Consider the following 19,226-nt stretch of genomic DNA (forward strand, 5'->3'; position numbering starts at 1 on the left):
CAAGCAGTGGTAGTAGTATTTATTGCTGACCTTTGGGCATAGTTACAAATTACTCTCCAGAATGGTTGGATCACTTCACAATTCTACCAACACAATTTTCCCACATCCTCTCCAACATTTGTCATTTTCCTTTTTGGTTATATTGGTCAGTCTACTAGGTGTGAGGTGGTACCCCAGAATTGTTTTAATTTGCATTTCTCTACTCAATAGTGATTTGCAGCATTTTTTTATATGACTAAAAATTTTCTTTATCTAAAAACTGCCTGTTCATGTCCTTTGACTATTTATCAAAAGGGGAATGACTTGTATCCTTATAAATTTGACTCAGTTCTTCCCTTTGAAATGAGGCTTTTGTCAGAAATACTTGTTATGAATTTTCCCTCTAGTTTTGTTTTCCTCCTACTCATGGTTGTATTAATTTTGTTTGTGCAAAATATTTTAAATTTAATGTAGTCAAGATTATCCATTTTATATCTTGTAGTGCTCTATTGCTTTATCCATAGATCTGATATTTTATGACATACTCTCCTTATGGTACTTTTCTTTATGTCTTGTCATGTATCCATTTTTAAAAAGTGAATTTTATTTTCTTCAATTATATGTAGAAACAATTTTGCATAATTGTTTTCTGACATTCCTCAAATCAGATTTTTTTCACTTTCCCCCTTCTAGAAGCAGTAAATAGTCTGATATAGATTATACCAAACCTTTCATAAAATACATATTCCCATCTTCCCCATGTCTTGAGAGAAGACACATATCACACATACAACAAAAAACTATAAAGGAAATAATGTGAAGGATAGTGTGCTTTGATCTGAAGTCAGATTCCAACAGTTTCTTCTTTGGTTGTGGATAGTGTTTAAAAAAAAATTTAAATTTTATTGTCAGTTCTTTGTGGTTATCTTTGAACCTTGTTTCACTGATAATAGTTTAGTCCTTCACAATTGATCATCATACAATACTTCTGTTATTGTATATCATGTTCTCTTGTTTCTGCTCACTTCATTTTGCATCATTTCATATAAGTCTTTCCATGTTTTTCTGAACTCATCCTGTTCATTATTACTTATGTCATCATGTACCCATTTTGGCCATATTTTAGTATACAATGTGAGATGTTGATCTGTGCTTACTTTTGCTATATTGTTTTCTAGTTTTTTGGTATTTTTAAAAAAATCAAATAATGAATTCTTTTTAAAAAAAGTTCTCATTTTTATTTTTAACCCTTACTTTCTGTCTTATTAAGAATTCTTGCAAGGGCTAGTCAGTGGGGGTTAAAGGATTTTCCTAGAGTCACACAGCTAGGAAGTATCTGAGGTCAAATTTGAACTTGGCACCTCCTGTCTCCAGGCCTGACTCTCAGTCCACTGAGCCACCTTGCTGCCCTAATTAGGACTTGGTACTTCTTAATATTTCCTATTCCCATTTTAGGCAACTCTTCCTTATAATGTATTGTAGTTGTCACTGATTTTCATGTAGGAAAAAAGTCTCCCTTTGTAAAAATAATTCTTTCCAGTTGCCAACTAATATTTTTCTTTTCTCCAGTTTCTTCGGATATGTGCTGATCTCTTTCGCCTGGTCCCTTTCCTGGTCTTTATTGTGGTTCCATTCATGGAGTTCCTGCTTCCAATTGCTGTTAAGCTCTTCCCAAATATGCTACCATCAACATTTGAGACACAGTCCATAAAGGTAACAGTAAGATATAGTCAAATGAGCTGGCTTATGAATGATTTTTAAGTGCTTTAAAATAGCTTTGCAGTTCATGATCATATTTCAGATGTTAGCTGTAGTTGTCTATTTGAAAACTTTGGGTTATTTTTATATTGCAATGCTATTCTATTTTAAGTAAAATAAAACTTTTTTGAGTGTGTGATCTGTATTCCAAAATAAAATAAAGGGAAGCCATTTTGTTTCTTTGGAGCCAGTCAGCCATAACAAAATGGTCCATTTCTGCTAATGAAATGGCAGCTTCATTGTTTCTGCAGATTCATAATGGACATTCTCCAGTGAGGAGTCTTGGATTTGATGGTTATTCTTAAGGGGGATAAACAAGGCAATGATCAGAATTGACACATATTTCCTGGATGGGACATTGTGAGCAGAAGCTTTCTTTTTTTTTTTTTTTCCTAGGAGGAGAAATTGAAGAAAGAATTGAGAGTAAAACTTGAAGTGGCTAAATTTCTTCAAGACACAATTGAGGAAATGGCCTTAAAAAACAAAGCTGCCAAAGGAAGTGCTACAGAAGACTTTTCAAAATTTTTTCAAAAGGTGACTGACGATCTTTCAGGTGTCTAACTTTATGCTTTTCAAGCTATTTAGATAAGGAATTTAAAATAGTTGTGAATTTTTGTAGTGTTATCCAAAAATTTTCTTTTTTTTTTGTTTTGGACATTCATTGGAAGGAACATTTTGTGATGAAATTTATTAATGTTGTCCCTAAAACTTAAGCCTTGATGGAAGAGCAGCAAATGTCTGAGAAGCAAATGACTTGTGTTGTTGTCTTAGTTTTGCTATAAGTATAGTCATAAAGCCACAAGTCATTTTTCCTTTTGATGAGTTTTTAGTTTCCTCATTTGTAAATTAGAGATAATAATCCCAACTGTTTGGGATTTATGTTTATGCAAAAACACAGCTTGCTAATGGGTTAAAAAATTATAAAGTGGGGGCAGCTGGGTAGCTCAGTGGATTGAAAGTCAGGCCTAGAGACAGGAGGTCCTAGGTTCAAATCTGGCCTTAGATACTTCCCAGCTGTGTGACCCTGGGCAAGTCACTTGACTCTCATTGCCCACCTTTACCACTCTTCCACCAAGGAGCTAATACACAGAAGTTAAGGGTTTAAAAAAATTATAAAGTTATCATATTTTTTCAGCCAAATATTTTCAGAGAGTCAATTTAATTCAGCACTAGGTTAAGTGCTAGTTTACGGGAATGCTCAGCACAATCAGTGATAAATTTCCCCATTTGCAAGAAGACAAGAATGTCCACTCAGTCTATTGCATGAACTTCTGAGGTCCCATAGCACAGTGGAAAAGAGACTTACCTGAGAGTGAGTAGAAAAACTAGAGCCATCCCTTCTGGCTCCTAGGCCAGGGTGCCTCCCTTGGTAACCCCACATGTGCTTTTTTTTATTAGCCCCTCTAAAGCCCCAAACCAAGAATATTTGCTTTCTTGCCTTCTTGACAGAAGTGCAATGATAACAAAAACCATGTAAGAAGAGGCTTTGATTAGAATCAGTGCAGGGATAGTGCTGTAATGTACTTTTTATTAGTCTCTGTGAGAGGGAGAATAACTACATTTTGATCCGAGATGACATTCCTTTTCAAATACACAACTAAGAGTTTTAAGTTTTTTAGAAATAAAAATGGGAAAAATTTTTAGAGTGGAAAGAGATTGTCTATTCCAAGGAAACAGAAGACCAGAGAAGAGACTTGCTCAATTGAGGCTAATAGACACATGCTCTCAGAGCCAAGATTAGGGCTTTGATGTCCTGCCTGGTGCTCTCTGTAGCAAATTCCATACAGTGAAGAATTGGGACAGTCATGTAGTCAGAACAGACACCACTAAGTCCATACACTAATGCTCTTGCATTTTGCTATTAGGATTTACTCTACTTTTAGGTACAGTTCAGGTAAAGCTGTTAAGTGGCTTGATTCTTCAAAGCCAATGGGAAGATGGCGAGGCTATTTTTTGGTGGCAGGCACATTGACAGAGCCCAGACCGATGGGAAGACCTGTTAGTAAGGGAAGAGGCATGAAAAGGACAGGACGGTGCCAGAGGAGAAATCAGCCATTTTCCCTTGTAGCAAAGAGCCCACCATGCTAGTTGTTAAATGGAACCAGCCCATTTCAGAGCTGACTAGAACTGGATCGTTCTATTACAAGCCCCATTTTCTGTAGAAGCTCAGGAGAGGTGAAATCACTTGTCTAAGGTCAGAAAACTAGTTATTGTTAAAGCTCGAGCAAGAATCCCGATCACCTTTGTTTCCCTGGTTATGTGGAAGGTTCAATGCTAGGTGCTAGAGGACAAGGATAGAGAGGGACCCTGCCCTGCCCTGCCCTCCAAGGATGCGAGCTGAAATGGAAGAGAATATGGCTACAAGTCATGTGAGAAAGGAGGAAATGCCAGCAACTAGGGCAATCCTGAGATGCTTCTCTTAGGTTTTATCTGACTTGGGACTTGAAGCAAGCTGGGGATTCCAGGAAATGAGGAAAGGGAATATGTGGTAGGCCTGGGCAGTGGGGCAGCATGGGCTAAGGAATGGAGGTGGGAGCTGGTATTCTGAGAATGGGATATGGGAAGTGGGGTGGAACTGGACTGTCATGTGGGAAAAAGAGCGACAGCTGCTGAGATGGGCTTTAGGACACTCTCAAGCACATTGTAATAACAGTATTGATTCTGAGATGGAAGGTAAGATTAAAAAAAAAAAACAGAATCAATACTATGCATTCTAAGGTTCTGAGCAGTAACAACTAGGCAATGGGGATTAAGTGACTTGCTCAGGGGCACATGGCTAGAAAGTATCTGAGGCCAGATTTGAACCCAGGACTCCTGAGCCACCCAGCTGCCCCTTCTGGAAGATATTGATGCAGGATCCACCTAGCCAGTTGCCAGGGCTTGTGGTAGAGGGCATTATACCACTGGAGGTCCCTCCCTGGCCCTATTGCTTCCTGTTGGGACTAAGGATGTCTGAGAAATAGCCATTTGGTGAGTAGTGGGTGCGAGAGGAGTCAGTTAACATTTCAGCCTGCTTTTTTGTCAGACTCTTTTACCAAATATGGTATGAAGCCAAGTGGGGAGGGCTTTGGAATTTCCTTGTCCCCAGACCCATTTGTGCAACATTCGTAATTGTCAAATTTCAAATCCCCTCTATTGTTTCATTTTGCTAGGCTTTTGCTTTCATGCAAAAGAACAAGTTATCTGTAATCACTGTCTGAAGACTTTTAACTCCATTTTAATATATGAAATTTTAGCTTTGATAGTGGAAAAAATTATTACTTGTATTTTACATTATCAACCTTGATTCTCAAGCCTCTTTCTCTCATCCATGATTCTCCTCATAGTCTCAGAATAAACTCGCACTCATTGATAAATTGCTAGGTTTACTCTAGAAATGTTTGACTGGAGGTTTGATGCCCAATAAGTAACTTGTCATTCATAAAAAAGAAAAAGTCTTTAAAAGATAGGTGTCACATATTTAGAGAGTTTGAATTTCTAAGAATTAATTCTCTTTGCACATTTGAAGTGTAGTTTTAGGGAAGAAGGATTCATTTGTTATTTTGGTCCCAGAAGACAGCAATAGGAGAAATGGATAAAGGCTACTTTTGTCCAGTATGAGAAAGAAATAACATTTAGGTCATTTTAAAATGGAATAGATTGGAGGTGGGATTCAGTAAAGGCAGCTCCCATTTAGGGCCAGATTAGACAAGGTGTCTTGAGACCTTTCTAGCTCCAAGGTGTAGAAAGTCTGTGAAGTTTGTGATGGGACCCTTGTGTAGGTCCCTGGGATTTTGCTCCATGGGGCTGCAGATCCTGGAGTTGAAGGGAAGATGGGGTTCCTGACTGTGCCCTGAGTCTTGTTGTTGATTCACGTGAGGCTCAGAGGAGAGCTTTTGTCTCCTGTTTGTTTTCCAGATACGAGAGACTGGGGAGAGGCCCACCAATGAGGAGATCCTGCGCTTCTCCAAACTGTTTGAGGATGAGCTGACTCTGGACAACCTGACCAGGCCACAGCTGGTGGCCCTTTGTAGACTATTGGAGCTACAGTCAATCGGGACAAACAACTTTTTACGCTTTCAGTTAATCATGAGACTCCGGTCAATGAAAGCAGATGACAAGGTAGGTGGACATGAGAGCTGAGTGAGCTGATGGAAAAACTGGCAGTGGCACTGTCTATTATTTTTTGCAAGGGCCTTTTTTTGGTAGTAGAGTTTTTACTTAGAATTCTAGCACTTTCCTGCTGATTTGTGAAAGGGAATAGAGGCTCTGGGAGTTGGTACATTTTTTTCCTTATGAAGAAAGAAAGTTTAAACTGAAGTATACAGTGTCACAAAAGTCTTAGTGCAGATTTAAGCTTTAATAATTTTAGAAGTAAAAAGTGCTACAGAATTGCCAAGAAAATCTTTTTTAAATTACTCAAATTGATTTTACATTTAGCTTTGTGAATTTTGAATAACAAATTTTTGATTTTAAGAAGAATATGCACTTTTAAATTTCACATTTCATTTTTGAGTCTCTTAGACCAGTGGATTTGTAGAAGTTCACTTGCCCAATTGGCCACCTCAGTCATCCACTATATTTCTGTTAGACTTTTTCTCATGATATTCTTTCAGAATCGACATGTCTGCTTGGATGATCTTAGGGCCAGAATCACAAATGCAGTTTTTCCAGGCCTTGCACAGCAGCTCCTGAATGTTTTTTATCAAGTTAGAAGATTGAGCAGAGTCATGTACTGCACAAGATGGTTGTGATTTTGAATTTTAGTAAGACATACCAATGGTTTAAAAAAATTTAAATCATTAATTTTGAAAATGTTTTTTGTAAGTTTGTAGCATCTATGCTTCTGAAGTTATTGAAGTTTAAGATTACACTAAGACTTTTGGGACCCCTATATTTTGGTTTTAGGATCTATCAAGAGATCTTTTTTCTAATTTTTCATGTCTGATTCCGAGGATTAAATCTAATCCATCTAGAATGAGATTTAGCTTTGATTGAGCTGCTCCTCTCTCACTCAGATTATTGCATAAGGCTTAGGACTGAAGTAGCCAGCCAGTCCCCTACTAGTCATAGGCAGGAGACATTGGCAAAGCTTTTTGCAGAGCTACTGTGGCATCTGCTTGTTAACTTATGCCAAACCCTGGCATACCCAAATGCTGGCCATTCTCTGTCTGCTGCAATGCAGACATCATTGTTTCTTGAGTGTGGGTGGAATATCATGAGTTTTCTAAATCTTAAAATCTTTGTTTAGGAAATAGGGAATCCAAAAGGGAGTCATGAAGAAAGAGGTTTTTTTTTTTTCTTGTGACCAGTGAAGAAAATTGGCGGTTTCTCCTCTTGTTTCCATACTAATATTTCTCTCTAGCAGAGATTCTTAACTTGGGAGCAGTCAACTTGTTTTCTTAATATCTTGATATCTGTATTTTTAAAAATGGGTTTCCTTTGTAATCTTCTGAATCTTATTTTGTGCATTTATCAACAATACTCTGAGGGGGCAGCTGGGTAGCTCAGTGGATTGAGAGTCAGGCCTAGAGACGGGAAGTCTTAGGTTGAAACCTGGCCTCAGACACTTCCCAGCTGTGTGACCTTGGGCAAGTCACTTGACCCCCATTGCCCACCCTTACCACTCTTCTGCCTAGGAGCCAATACACAGAAGTTAAGGGTTTAAAAACAAAACAAAAAAAAACAATACTCTGAGAAGGAGTCCCTACACTTTCATCAAGTGACCTGGGCCTAGGTTCTGAGCCTGGACTCTGCGCCTGGCTTTTGTCCTGTGATTTGGGAATGTCCTTTCTCCTCTCATAGCCTTGTGTTCATTTTCAAATGAGAGGGTTGGATTAGGAGATATCTAAGGGCCCTTATAGCCAAGAGCTCATGACGTTTCCTCAAAATGCCAGTCAGGCTTCTCAGATATCCTGTACATTTCACATAAACTTTCTTCCTTGAAATTCAGAAAACTCAGATTCCCTAGAGCTTCATTTCTAAGTAAAAGTAAGTTTATAATTTCTCAACAATTCAACTGTCATAGTACTGAAAGACTTATTTTGATAGTTGTTTTTTTTCTAATAACTCTTACCTTCTGTCTTAGAATCAATATTAAGTATTGATTCCAAGGCAGAAGCATGGTAAGGGCTAGACACTTGGGGGTAAGTGACTCCCTCCGGGTCTTGCAGCTAGGAAGTGTCTAAGGCCAGATTTAAACTATTTTTTCCCCTTTATTTTATTTCAGTGACAAATTTACACATAAGTTTTCACAAGATTCCATGATTCATGTTGTCTTCCTTCTCCCTCCTCTCCCCTCCCAGAGTTGACAAGCAGTTCCAATGGGTTATACATGTATTATCACTCAAAACTTGTTTCTATATGATTCATTTTTGGAAGAGAGTAATCTTATAAGACCAAAACCCCAGCTGAGGCCAGATTTAAACCTAAGACCGCCTGTCTTTAGACCTGGCTCTATCCCCTGAGCAAGCTTTCCCTTAAGTGCCTGTTCAACTTAGAGTATAAAAACTCTGCATATTTATAACTATTGGTGGAGGACTAGAGTGTTGGGCTTAGGATCAGGGAGACATCTTTAGATCCAGCTTCTGGGAGATGCATCCATTGTGACTGACAATGGTCAAATCATTCACCCTTTCTCAGATTCCAGTTCCTCATTTGTAAAATTGGGATAAAAATACTTGGATTTTTTTACCCCCCTTACAGGGTTCTTATCAGGATCAGTTGTGATAATGTAAAGTGTTATTCATAGTGAAATGTCCTCTATAAAAGTTAATTATTCTAGTTGTTAAATTCCTAGTTGTGTCACTTTGGAGACTTATTCTAAATCCAGGGGTATCAAACAGATTAAGATTTAATTGGAAAATACTTAAAAAATCAGTATCAATACAATAGAATATAGATAATATGAACATACGCTTTTCTAGGTCAGTACGTGGCCCACAGAGTTCTTGTATATCATTTTGGAACTCCAGTTTCTATTTGAATTTCACATTAATGGTCTAGATCAGTGATGGGCAAACTTAAGGGGGCCAAAGGAAAGGAAATGCTCATCTGTCAGTCTGTTTCTAAGGCAACTTTTTCGAAGTTTCATTGTATTGTATCCTACTCATTGTATTTGTCAGATTAGGAATAATGTCGCTGGGCTGGATAGAACATTTCAGGGAGCTGCATCCGGCCAGCTGGCCATACTTTGTCCATCACTGATCTAGATTATCAGCAGCTTTACTTACTATTTTTATTTATTTACTATTTTGAAGGGAAAATCCTTCTACTGAAGTCTTCCTCCATACCTACCAGGGCATAGAGGCAAGCTAGGATGGACTAAAAGTTAAATTTTCATGGGTGTTTTTCTAAATAATCTTTTTTTTAAAAAAACATTAGACATAGTAATATTATGACATGATAGCAACCCCTAGTGGCTATTATCTAAATAAAAGTAAATGGAAAAGCTGGAACTCTTGGCTACTGATGCTTTTTTGTCCATGACTCTTTATTCTAATAGGCTCTATGTAAAATAGAAAATTACATGTACTTTCTGCCCTATGGGCTTCTAGTATACCTCTAATTTGCTTACTTCTATCTAGTGTTTTACAGTGTGTTCTTCTTCTTTTATTTATGTGTGTGTGTGTGTGTGTGTGTGTGTGTGTGTGTGTGTGTGTGTGTGTTTTAAACCCTTACCTTCCATTTTAGAAGGGCAGAAGAGTGGTAAGACCTAGGGAATGGGGGACAAGTGACTTGCCCAGAGTCACACAGCTAGGAAGTGTCTGAGGCCAGATTTGAACCCAGGACCTCCTATCTCTGGGCCTGGCTCTCAATCCACTGAGCCACCCAGCTGCCCCCAATGTGTTCTTAAAACAACTCTGTGATAATCCATGATTAAAGAAGAAAGTAAGCCTTCTGAGAAGTGACCTGCCTATAGACACCCTAGTAGTAAATGGCAAGTTTGGAATATAAACCTGGCTCTTCACAGCTTTTCCTGCCATACCATGGAAACTGATAGGGGGGTAAAAACCAAGTTCATAGATGGGCAGCACAGAAACAGGGATCTTCAGGACTCTTGACTGCTCAGCTTGGTGGACACTTTCAGAAATGATTGCCTTGGCTCCAATTACACTTCTTCATGCTCCTCACTTCTGTTTGTATTTTATTTAACTAAGCTAAGAGACTACCTAAATCTACCAGTAGGAAATGTCAGCACTTCCCCACAAACAGGTTCTTTTGAAAATTAGTCAAGACAGTTGAAAGGAAATGAAAAGTAGAATATTTTAGGCCCATTCTGGAATTTTAAACCTTCCTGATGCTCTTTCAGGACGGTGCATCGTTACCATACTCATTTTTCAAAATCTTTACTCGTTCTTTAAATTCATTGGCCCATCTTGCTCATAGTACTTAATGCCTCTTCCGAGCTTTTTTTGTGTTTTTTTTTAAACCCCAAATTTCTACAAGGGATGGGCAAATGAGGTTATGTGACTTGCTTAGGGTCTCGGAGCTAAGAATTATCTGAGGCCAGATTTGAACCCTGGTCCTCTGGACTCTGCCCTTCCCCCTAGCCTCTTTTGGCTTCTGTAGAGGAGTGCGCTGTCCTTATTCTCCTGCCTTTCTGGTAGCTCCTCTTTACCAGCTGACTTACCTCTTCCCTTCTGTTTATCCTACATTTCTCCCCTATCACTGGTCTACTCTCAGAGGGCAGGCCTGGGCTCTGTGTGCTCTGGTTTTTTTCCCCTTTGTAAATCTTATTTCCTTATTTTCCCTTTTCTCCACCTTTCCTTAAGGTTCTTGTTGCTTTCACTCAAACAAAAAACAATGGTAACCCCTAAATTAGGATTTGTTTACCCTAGAACCATGTTTTACTGCTGCCTCTCAAAAGATTAGACAGATTTGGATTTGAGAGAAATAGCTTGTAATCTGGAGCTTCTAGCTTCACAAAAAAACCTCATTACTAATTTCTGAAAAACCCACATTTTTGAGATTGTTATGCTTTATTTTATTTTATAGCTTATTTCTGAGGAAGGAGTTGATACTTTGAATGTTAAGGAACTGCAGGCTGCTTGTCGGGCACGAGGTATGAGAGCTTTGGGAGTTACAGAAGAACGTCTCAGGGAACAACTCAAACAGGTGAGTGACAAACTTTATTGTGTGTGTGCAGCATGAGGAGTTGCTGAATTTTATGCAGATTGAATTGGGGATGTGCTAGATAATAAGTGGGCTGTTTTTATGAGTCACAAAGTGACTAAGAAACCAACTTCTAAATTACCTTTTGACTTGATAACTATTCCCCAACCTTGTGACTTCTGGTGAACCCATCCATTGGATGTGGGGTGCAGCATGCATTGGGATAATTACTTACGGTTAGAGCTGCTCCTTTGAAATGGACAGTTTTGGATGCATTTTCATTGACTATTTTAGCATTTCTCAAACTGTTTTCAGAATTTACTGACTCAGTGGTCCTCAGGAGTCTAAGGACATAGTGCCTCAGAGATAAGGGAGGGGAGAATGAAGGGAAATTCAGATTGTAAAAGAAGAGTCTTTTTATGCTGAAGAAATTTCCTTAGAGTTATATTTTAAAGGGAATGATACTGCTTTTATTTACATTTTCCTGTGAAGCCTCTTTTGATTGTCATCATGTGACTTATTCAAGGTTCCTTGTAACACAATTTCAGAAATTCTGGCCTGTTGTTTGGGCCAGAAGAAAGATAAATGAATCAAGTCAGCACATAATTTCTGAAACTCAAAGCCTCACTATCTGATGACATTGCTAATTAGTAAATTGAATGATTTCATGTGAGGCCTTCTGGAGGAGTACTGTTCTAGCAGAAGCAGTCTGTATATCCATAGATATTGTAACTAGTTGCAATTGATCTTATTTTTCTAGGAAAGGGATGAGGTAATCTTTTGATTTAGTCAGGCTAGGAATTTGATCCCTGTTCTGTCAGTGCAGAAACAGAGATTGGGATATTTTTCCATGGGCTTCCTTGAAGGTAGGGGTCTGTGTGGTTCTCTTACATGTCAGTTCTTCTTTGAGTGATTCTGCTCTGAGTCCTGTGATCGCCACCCTCAGGTCCTGGGTCCCCTTGGCTTGTGGTGTTCTCCATCTCTTCCCCAGACTCTCTGCCTGATGTCCAGAAGACTTGTCATGTGCCATGGATAGTTTTCACTGCATGACTTAATTTTTCCACTCATTTGATTAGGATTTCTAATGCCATTTCTTGTATGCCAACCATTGTTCACAACATTGTGTAGCTAGCCTTCTTCCACCCCATGTCTCTCCATTACCTTTTGCATGACCTGTAATTTATATTCTTATATGGAGACAATAGGATTTCATTATTTGTAGCCATACAGCATCCCCACCAGAATATTGATGGATTTAAAGTGCAGCAGCATATTTCCAAATTCAACCTAGTTTGCTACTACTGTCCCAGACAAAACTTGGTTTCTTCCCCTCCCCTCTAAGCTCTGAGGGCTTTGCCTCATACTTTACTGAGAAATGGAGATTGTTTGCCTCGATTCCCCCCGCCCACTTTTCTCTGTCTCTTCATCTCAGAATCCATTGACATCCCACTGTGTTATTTAGAATTTCTGGGGTTCTATTTAGAAATATTAAGCCTCAAGATATGTAGATATATGACAAACTTCTAGTGGACAGGTGGGGGACTTTGAGACTACATTTTCCGTGATCAAATGGGTTTCCGGTTTTGGATGTGACAACGGGAACCAACGTAGAGCATGACTTAAAATTAGGGGTGGAGCTTGGGCTTGGGCTCTTTTCGTATGAAGCAGACAAGATGATAGGAGGTATGGACTAGTGGGCAGTTTGAATAGATCTTAGCCAGGCGCGTAGTCCGATTTTATTCTATCAACATGGGCCTAAATAAAATATTAGTTTTCCTCATAATATCAGCCTTTATCAATTTTAATCATTACACCACCCTGATTCTTTCTCTTTTTATCCCAGTCTTTGCTGATGAGATGGCCCTTCTTCTTACTTAAGCCAGCCTATGTCATATGTAGTTTCCGATCTCAACATTTTCCATTTTCTCCATCAGATTGCCTCCTCAGTTGCCACATTGCCTCTTTTCTTATATGTTCCTTTTCTGCTGCTTTCACAAACATGCCCAAAGCTTCTTCATCTTTTTTTTTTAACATTTATTAATATTCATTTTTAACATGGTTACATGATTCATGCTCCTCCTTTCCTTCTTCATCTTTTTTAACTAAAAACAAACAAACAAAAAAAACCCTCGCCTTCTGTCTTAGAACCAATACTATGTATTGGTTCTAAGGCAGAAGAGCTGTAAGGGCTAAGCAATGGGGGTTAAGGGACTTGCTCAAGGTCACACAGCTAGGAAGTGTCTGAGACCAGATTTGAACCCAGGACCTCCCATCTCTAGGCTTGGTTCTCAATCCACTGAGCCACCTGCTCCCTGAAAACTGTTTTTACATGTAATTAGGGAAAAATAAAATAAAAGTTAAAAGTCTTTACTAGATCCTTCTATCTCCTAAAACTATCATCTCTGAGATCTTGAAAATCAGTTCCTCTGTGCTTTCAATATCATGATGTCTCCTCCATACCTTTCATTCTTTTTTATGTATACCTAATTTAGTACCCCATTTTTCCTGACTTCATCTATCGCATTAAGAATCTGTTCATCTGGATATATTATTTTTGCCTAGTCCTATGATCTCATCAGTGTAGGGAGTTCCCTGATGGGTAAACACCATCTGTCAATAAAGATCTGCCCCTGCTCTATATAACTGCAGTCTGAGAGAGTTGCTGAAGGCATCAGTGTGCCACAGTATGGCCAATGTGTATAAGAGGTGGATGTCTTGACTTCCAGTGTGTCCTTCTGTTTTTTTGTCAACCACTCTGCCTCTTCTGGATGACTACAAGCCAGACACTGATGAGTAGTTGTATCAGACAACACCATTTTATTAGTAATAATGTAAAAGCTCAAAGAAGTCATCTCAGAGCTAGTAAAAGGCAAATATAGGACCTGAACTTGGGCTTTTTTATTTCAAATCTTAATACTCTTTTCCTCTCACCTCTCATGGGCCTTCTGACTTCCAGGCTGCTGCCCTCTGGGCTACATGCCTCTCATCGGCAGTTCTCAGCTGAGGAGCAGAAGTCCTGAACCCCCTCTAGTTCAGGCTCTTTACTGTCACAGCCTTCTTTTTTTAACCCGTCCTAATGAACTCTCAAGCCTCTAAAAGTCTGGGGATCTTTGGAAAGTGGTGAGATACCTCTCCTGTTCCTACACTGGTCAGATTTCATTCAGAATATCATGTCCATTTTTGGATTCCATGTTTAAGAAAAGAGATTGATAAGTTATAATTTTGTCTAGAACAGAGTGATAAAGATAGCAGAAGGAGAGAGAACTTGAACCTGCCCTAAAACCTTCTGTTGAAGGACTTGGGGCTGCTCAGTCTGGCAGACAGAAGACTTGTGCAAGAAGGCTGTTGTTAACCCTCCTCTGGTGTTTGATGAGTTTAGAGATGGAAGGGCCCCTAGAGATCATATAGTCCAAACTTCCTCATTTTACAGATGAGGAAAAATGACCTAAAGCAGTGATGGCTAACCTTTTGAGTGCTCAGACTGCAGCCTCACACTGCATGTGAGCAGCCCCTACATCCCCCCCCCCCGCCCCCCTTATGACAGGAGAGGGAGGAAGCGCTCCCATTGGGCTGCTGGGCAGAGGGGCAGGTCATGTGAGAAATGTCCTCAGGTGCACATGGAGAGGAGGAGAGGCACAACCCCCCCCCCCCCACCCCTCCAGCACACATGCCATTTAAGTGATTTGCCTTATTAGATAGTAATTAATGGATTTCAAACCCAGCTTCCTTGATTCCAGAATCTAGCACCCTGTCCATTATATCACACTGCCAATTTAAAGTAGTATCTGAGGTGAAAATGAGAGTTATTCCATCTGATCTTGAATCTGATAGAACTATGCCACACTGGGAATGTGAATTATCATTGGGAGTAAATTAAAAACAAAACAAACCATATTTCCTAAAATCTATAATCTCTTTTGAATTGCAGTGGTTAGATCTACATCTGAACCAAGAAATCCCTACTTCGTTACTTCTTTTATCCAGAGCTATGTATCTTCCTGATACTCTGTCACCAGAGGATCAGCTGAAAACCACTTTACAGACCCTTCCCGAGAGTGTAGTAAGTATGACATCCCTAATGCGGCTTTTTTTTGATACAGAGAATAAATTTTAATCTTAGTCTTTTTTCCCTAAATCTTATAAATTTCCATAAATCATTGCATAATTATGATAATAAACAGCCACCCCAGTAAAAATAAAGGCTTGCTCCTCACCAGCCCCCTGCCATTGGCAGTAGCAGAAGCAGACCTTTATTTGGCTTTGATTCTGGGAAGGCCACTAGCCCAAAGGAAGCAGAAAGAACCAAGCCCTGGCTCAATACTCCTAGAAGGAAATGGTTAATAATGTTTCAAGGTAGAATGTATTAAATGGGTGGTACCAGCAGGGGAGAGCCATCTCCTTGTTAATGAGAATCAGATACAGAATAGAGTTTTTCCTTGTTGATTCTTCTACAAATTGGGCAACATTGCCAGATACTCTTAAAGAATTTTCCTCCATGCAATCTATAAGTACAGAAGGGCCTGACATAAAATCAGATCCTCTAGGATATTGCCTTGTATTCTTGACTCTAGAAAATTTCCATTTTTAAACTTTGGAATTTTTTTTGCTTAGCCATAGGAAGGAAGAAAATGTAAGAATGTTTAAAGATTGGCATGTGGTGTTTTGAGGGGAAATTACTTTCTCATCATGTTTTTCCTTTTATAGGCCAAAGAAGCTCAAGTCAAAGCTGCTGAGGTTGAAGGTGATAAAGTGGACAATAAAGCAAAGCTGGAAGCTACTCTGATGGAAGAAGCTGCCATTAGACAAGAAATTAAAGAGAAGGAAGAGCAAGAAAGGTTGACTGAAGCTGCTGAGAAGGCCAAAGAACTTGTCCAGGTGGAAACAGCTGTAAAGGTGGTTTTTGTATTTGAAAATACAATGGTAGGGACAGGTAGGTGGCTCAGTGAATAGATAGAGAGCCTGGTTTGGAGATGGAACTGGGTTTTAAATCTGACATTTAGGTCCTTGACATGTTTCCATTTACTTAATCTAGAGATCCTTTCCTTTGAAAGATAATGCTTTCATATGTATTTGGATAATATGAATAGAGATAATGGCATTTGGGGGCAAACTAAAAATAAAATTTCAACAATGTTTAAAAGTTCCATTATCTTCCCTTTCAATTTCTCAGGTCTCTTCCCCCAAAAAATTGTTTTCAAAGGTACATTTGTTTTAACTTTATCTGAATTTTTGTCCCTCGTTATGATCATCAGACCCTTTTATCATTCCTTGCTTTTTTTTTCATTGTCTTTACTCTAGCTTCTTTTGTCTCCATTTGACCCCACAGACTTTAATGATTTATTGGCTCTACCCCCCTACTAGTCTACTTTGATCTCTGGACCTTCCATCATTTCCATCCCCCAATCCTCATCCCTACTTTGTTCTTATCATCTGATTCCTCCATTTCTAGTTAGGAGCTGCTGAGCATTACTAGAGAATTTTAGGAAATAGAACTTTGTCATCTTCTGCATATCCTCCACTATGAATTGGCAGTGTATAACCTTAATTTATTCCTGCGTTCTATGTAGTAATTTATATAGTGTAATAAATGAGGTCAGGGGCCTCATTTATTACAGTAGTAATATAGTAATTTAACAGATCTTTCACTGTTCTCTTATTGCCCATAGCAGCTCTACAAGACCTTTTTCTCATTCCTGAATCCAGTGTTAGCCCACTTCTCACACAGTCACTGATCTAGTCCAGTAGTTGACATACATTTTCTATAAAGAGTCAGGTAGTAAATATTTTAAGCTTTATGGGCCAAGAAGCAAAATCAAGGATAATGGATAGATATTTGTTTGACAAGACAGAAAACAAAATGTTCCTCAACTTTTTATTGAGAAATTAAAAATATAATAATGCTAATTGAATATAATTTTATCATAATACAAGTTTGCTAATGAGAAGAATTGAATTCTTTTTGAGGGGATAACATTTTGTGTAATTGGGTTTCAAAGTTAGTATTCCCTATCATCAAAATTGATTTCAAATGTTCATCTTTGTAAAAGTTAAAACTAGATATATTCAAACCCGGCCTCAGCCACTTCCCAGCTGTGTGACCCTGGGCAAGTCACTTGACCCCCATTGCCCACCCTTACCACTCTTCCACCTATGAGACAATACACCGAAGTACAAGGGTTTAAAAAAACAAAACAAAACAAAACAAAAACTAGATATATAAGGTATGGTCACCAGAAATCGGATTAACGTGATTTCAAATTAAAATAGACCCAAGTCAGGATGCCTTTTATGGAAGTTTATTTACAATTAGGAAGACTGAAGGTAGAGAAATTGAGAGAGAGAAACTCTGGCCTGGACCAGAGGACCAGACCAGGTAAGAATTTAGAGGCCCCAGCAAAGGAGCACAGAGGTTAATTAGACTTCTAGCCACAAGGCCTTTTACAATTAGAGAGGCAAGAGAGGCCTCCTTGAGGGTAGAGCCTCCAGAAACATCAAGGGAGGAGAAAGGAAGTCAGCCTAACTTACCCATGTGACAATTCAGAGGGAAGCAGTCTGAGGTCTCACCAGAGATCCTTCTACACCAAGTTCAAAGTGCCAACAGCCTCCACAGAAAGTTACCATAATATTTAAAAGATAGCAGCTTTTGTCACTTCCTGCATCCACCTCCAATTTCAAGTGGACAAATGGCAGCCTCAACATTGTGTTTTTGATTGGTTACTTACTATCACGTGTGGGTAACAGACCTTCCCCTCCCCACTTAATTCTAAGTTGGGTGGGGTGACATTATTTCTGATGGCTAGAGTCTAAACAATGAATGAGGATGAGCTAATTCCATTTACACATCTTTTAATACTGATCTGTAACAAGGTTTTAGATATTTCATCTTTGGAAATCTTTACACAGACAAGTACTGCTAAATGCTGATATTAGTTCATGAACATATGGTTTGTTTTTTTTTAAACCCTTAACTTCTGTATATTGGCTCCTAGGTGGAAGAGTAGTAAGGATGGGCAATGGGGGTCAAGTGACTTGCCCAGGGTCACACAGCTAGGAAGTGTCTGAGGCCAGATTTGAACCTAGGACCTCCCATCTCTAGGCCTGACTCTCAATCCACTGAGCTACCCAGCTGCCCCCTGAACATATGTTTTTAATTGAACATATTCATAGCTTGGAAGGCATTTGTAGAATTCTCTTAGGTTCTTTTGTTTACCTTTTAGCATGTTATTACATCACAGATTACTCATTTTCATTTGAAGGTTAGATGGAAACTTTGCAAGGTTAAATGGATTTTGAAATATCAAAATTACTTTTACACTTATATCAAAGTCCAAAAGACACTGCTGGAACTGTAGTTTGAGCTCAGATAATAAATCTGATGTAGATTTGTTTGAGAATGGAGGTCTTTTTGTTTTGGATTTTGACAGCATAAGAAGTGTATAAAGCAGTCTGACATTACTTGTGATTCAAACAGTGTTTACTGCCATTGAATTAACTTGATTGCAGTATACATTTCATATATAAGCACTGTTTTGCCTTGTTTTATTATCTAAACAATTAAAACAATTTTAATAACAAATTTCCACATGGGTTTTCTTAAATTAAATAATCCAAATTGTCTCTCTTTTCCCCTCCTTCCTCCTGGAGCTGGCAAGCATTCAATATGGTTTATACATCTATTTGCCTTGTTATTTTGCATTGAATTAATTAAAAAACATTAAGTCTGCTGCAAAAGCAGTATTAGTGGTTGAAGGCAGTTCTTTTCATTCAGAAAAATTTCAGTCTTTGCCCTGAGTCAAAAAATCATAGTAAAACTTTTATTTTCCTTTCTTATTTTCATGTTTTGACATGATAGTTTTATACTGGTAATAAAAAAAAGAAAAATGTCACAGTGCTGTGGCCCTGCAAATACTGTCGAATTAGAACTGCATCACTATGATTTTTGTGCACTGAGTTCAGGGGTGAAGTGATGAAGGCATCACATATGGCCTCTGTCCTAACTACTGAACTCTGTCTTTGTAGCACAAAAGCATCTTGTAGACAATAGGAAAGCAAATGTTTCCATGGACCTTTATTGTAAGTGTAAAAACTATTCTTTGTTCATGTGCCATTCAGTGACAGGCCTGTGGCCATAATTTATTGACTCTGATCAAACCTTTTAACTTTGCTGAGAAGATGGAAGTCACCTGATAGTAACATCCTCAGTTCCCCTCTTCTTCATTCTTCAAACCTCAACACCTTCATCTGTTTTCTTTTCCTTCCCTGCAGTCACATAGAAACATCCTTCCCTCATTAAACAAATCTCCCTGGGCCCTTAATTCCATTCCTTCTTCCTTTGGTGGAGCTGTAGTCTCTTCTAGCGCCTTCTGTCTTACCGTGCAGATGTTTCCAATCTAAAA

General features: G+C 38.7%; 1 protein-coding gene across 1 annotated transcript in view; it reads left to right on the plus strand.

The window, feature by feature from the left end:
- LETM1 (leucine zipper and EF-hand containing transmembrane protein 1) overlaps positions 1-19,226 on the plus strand; it is a 51,429-nt gene that overhangs the window by 14,869 nt on the left and 17,334 nt on the right. The window contains exons 3-8 of the mRNA XM_044680015.1: positions 1,549-1,692; positions 2,134-2,271; positions 5,635-5,838; positions 10,714-10,833; positions 14,759-14,890; positions 15,535-15,723. Coding sequence (XP_044535950.1) covers positions 1,549-1,692; positions 2,134-2,271; positions 5,635-5,838; positions 10,714-10,833; positions 14,759-14,890; positions 15,535-15,723 — 927 coding nt within the window. The remainder of the gene's footprint in view (positions 1-1,548; positions 1,693-2,133; positions 2,272-5,634; positions 5,839-10,713; positions 10,834-14,758; positions 14,891-15,534; positions 15,724-19,226) is intronic.

The sequence above is a fragment of the Gracilinanus agilis genome, chromosome 6 (genome assembly GCF_016433145.1).
Source record: "Gracilinanus agilis isolate LMUSP501 chromosome 6, AgileGrace, whole genome shotgun sequence".
Taxonomy (NCBI): domain Eukaryota; kingdom Metazoa; phylum Chordata; class Mammalia; order Didelphimorphia; family Didelphidae; genus Gracilinanus; species Gracilinanus agilis.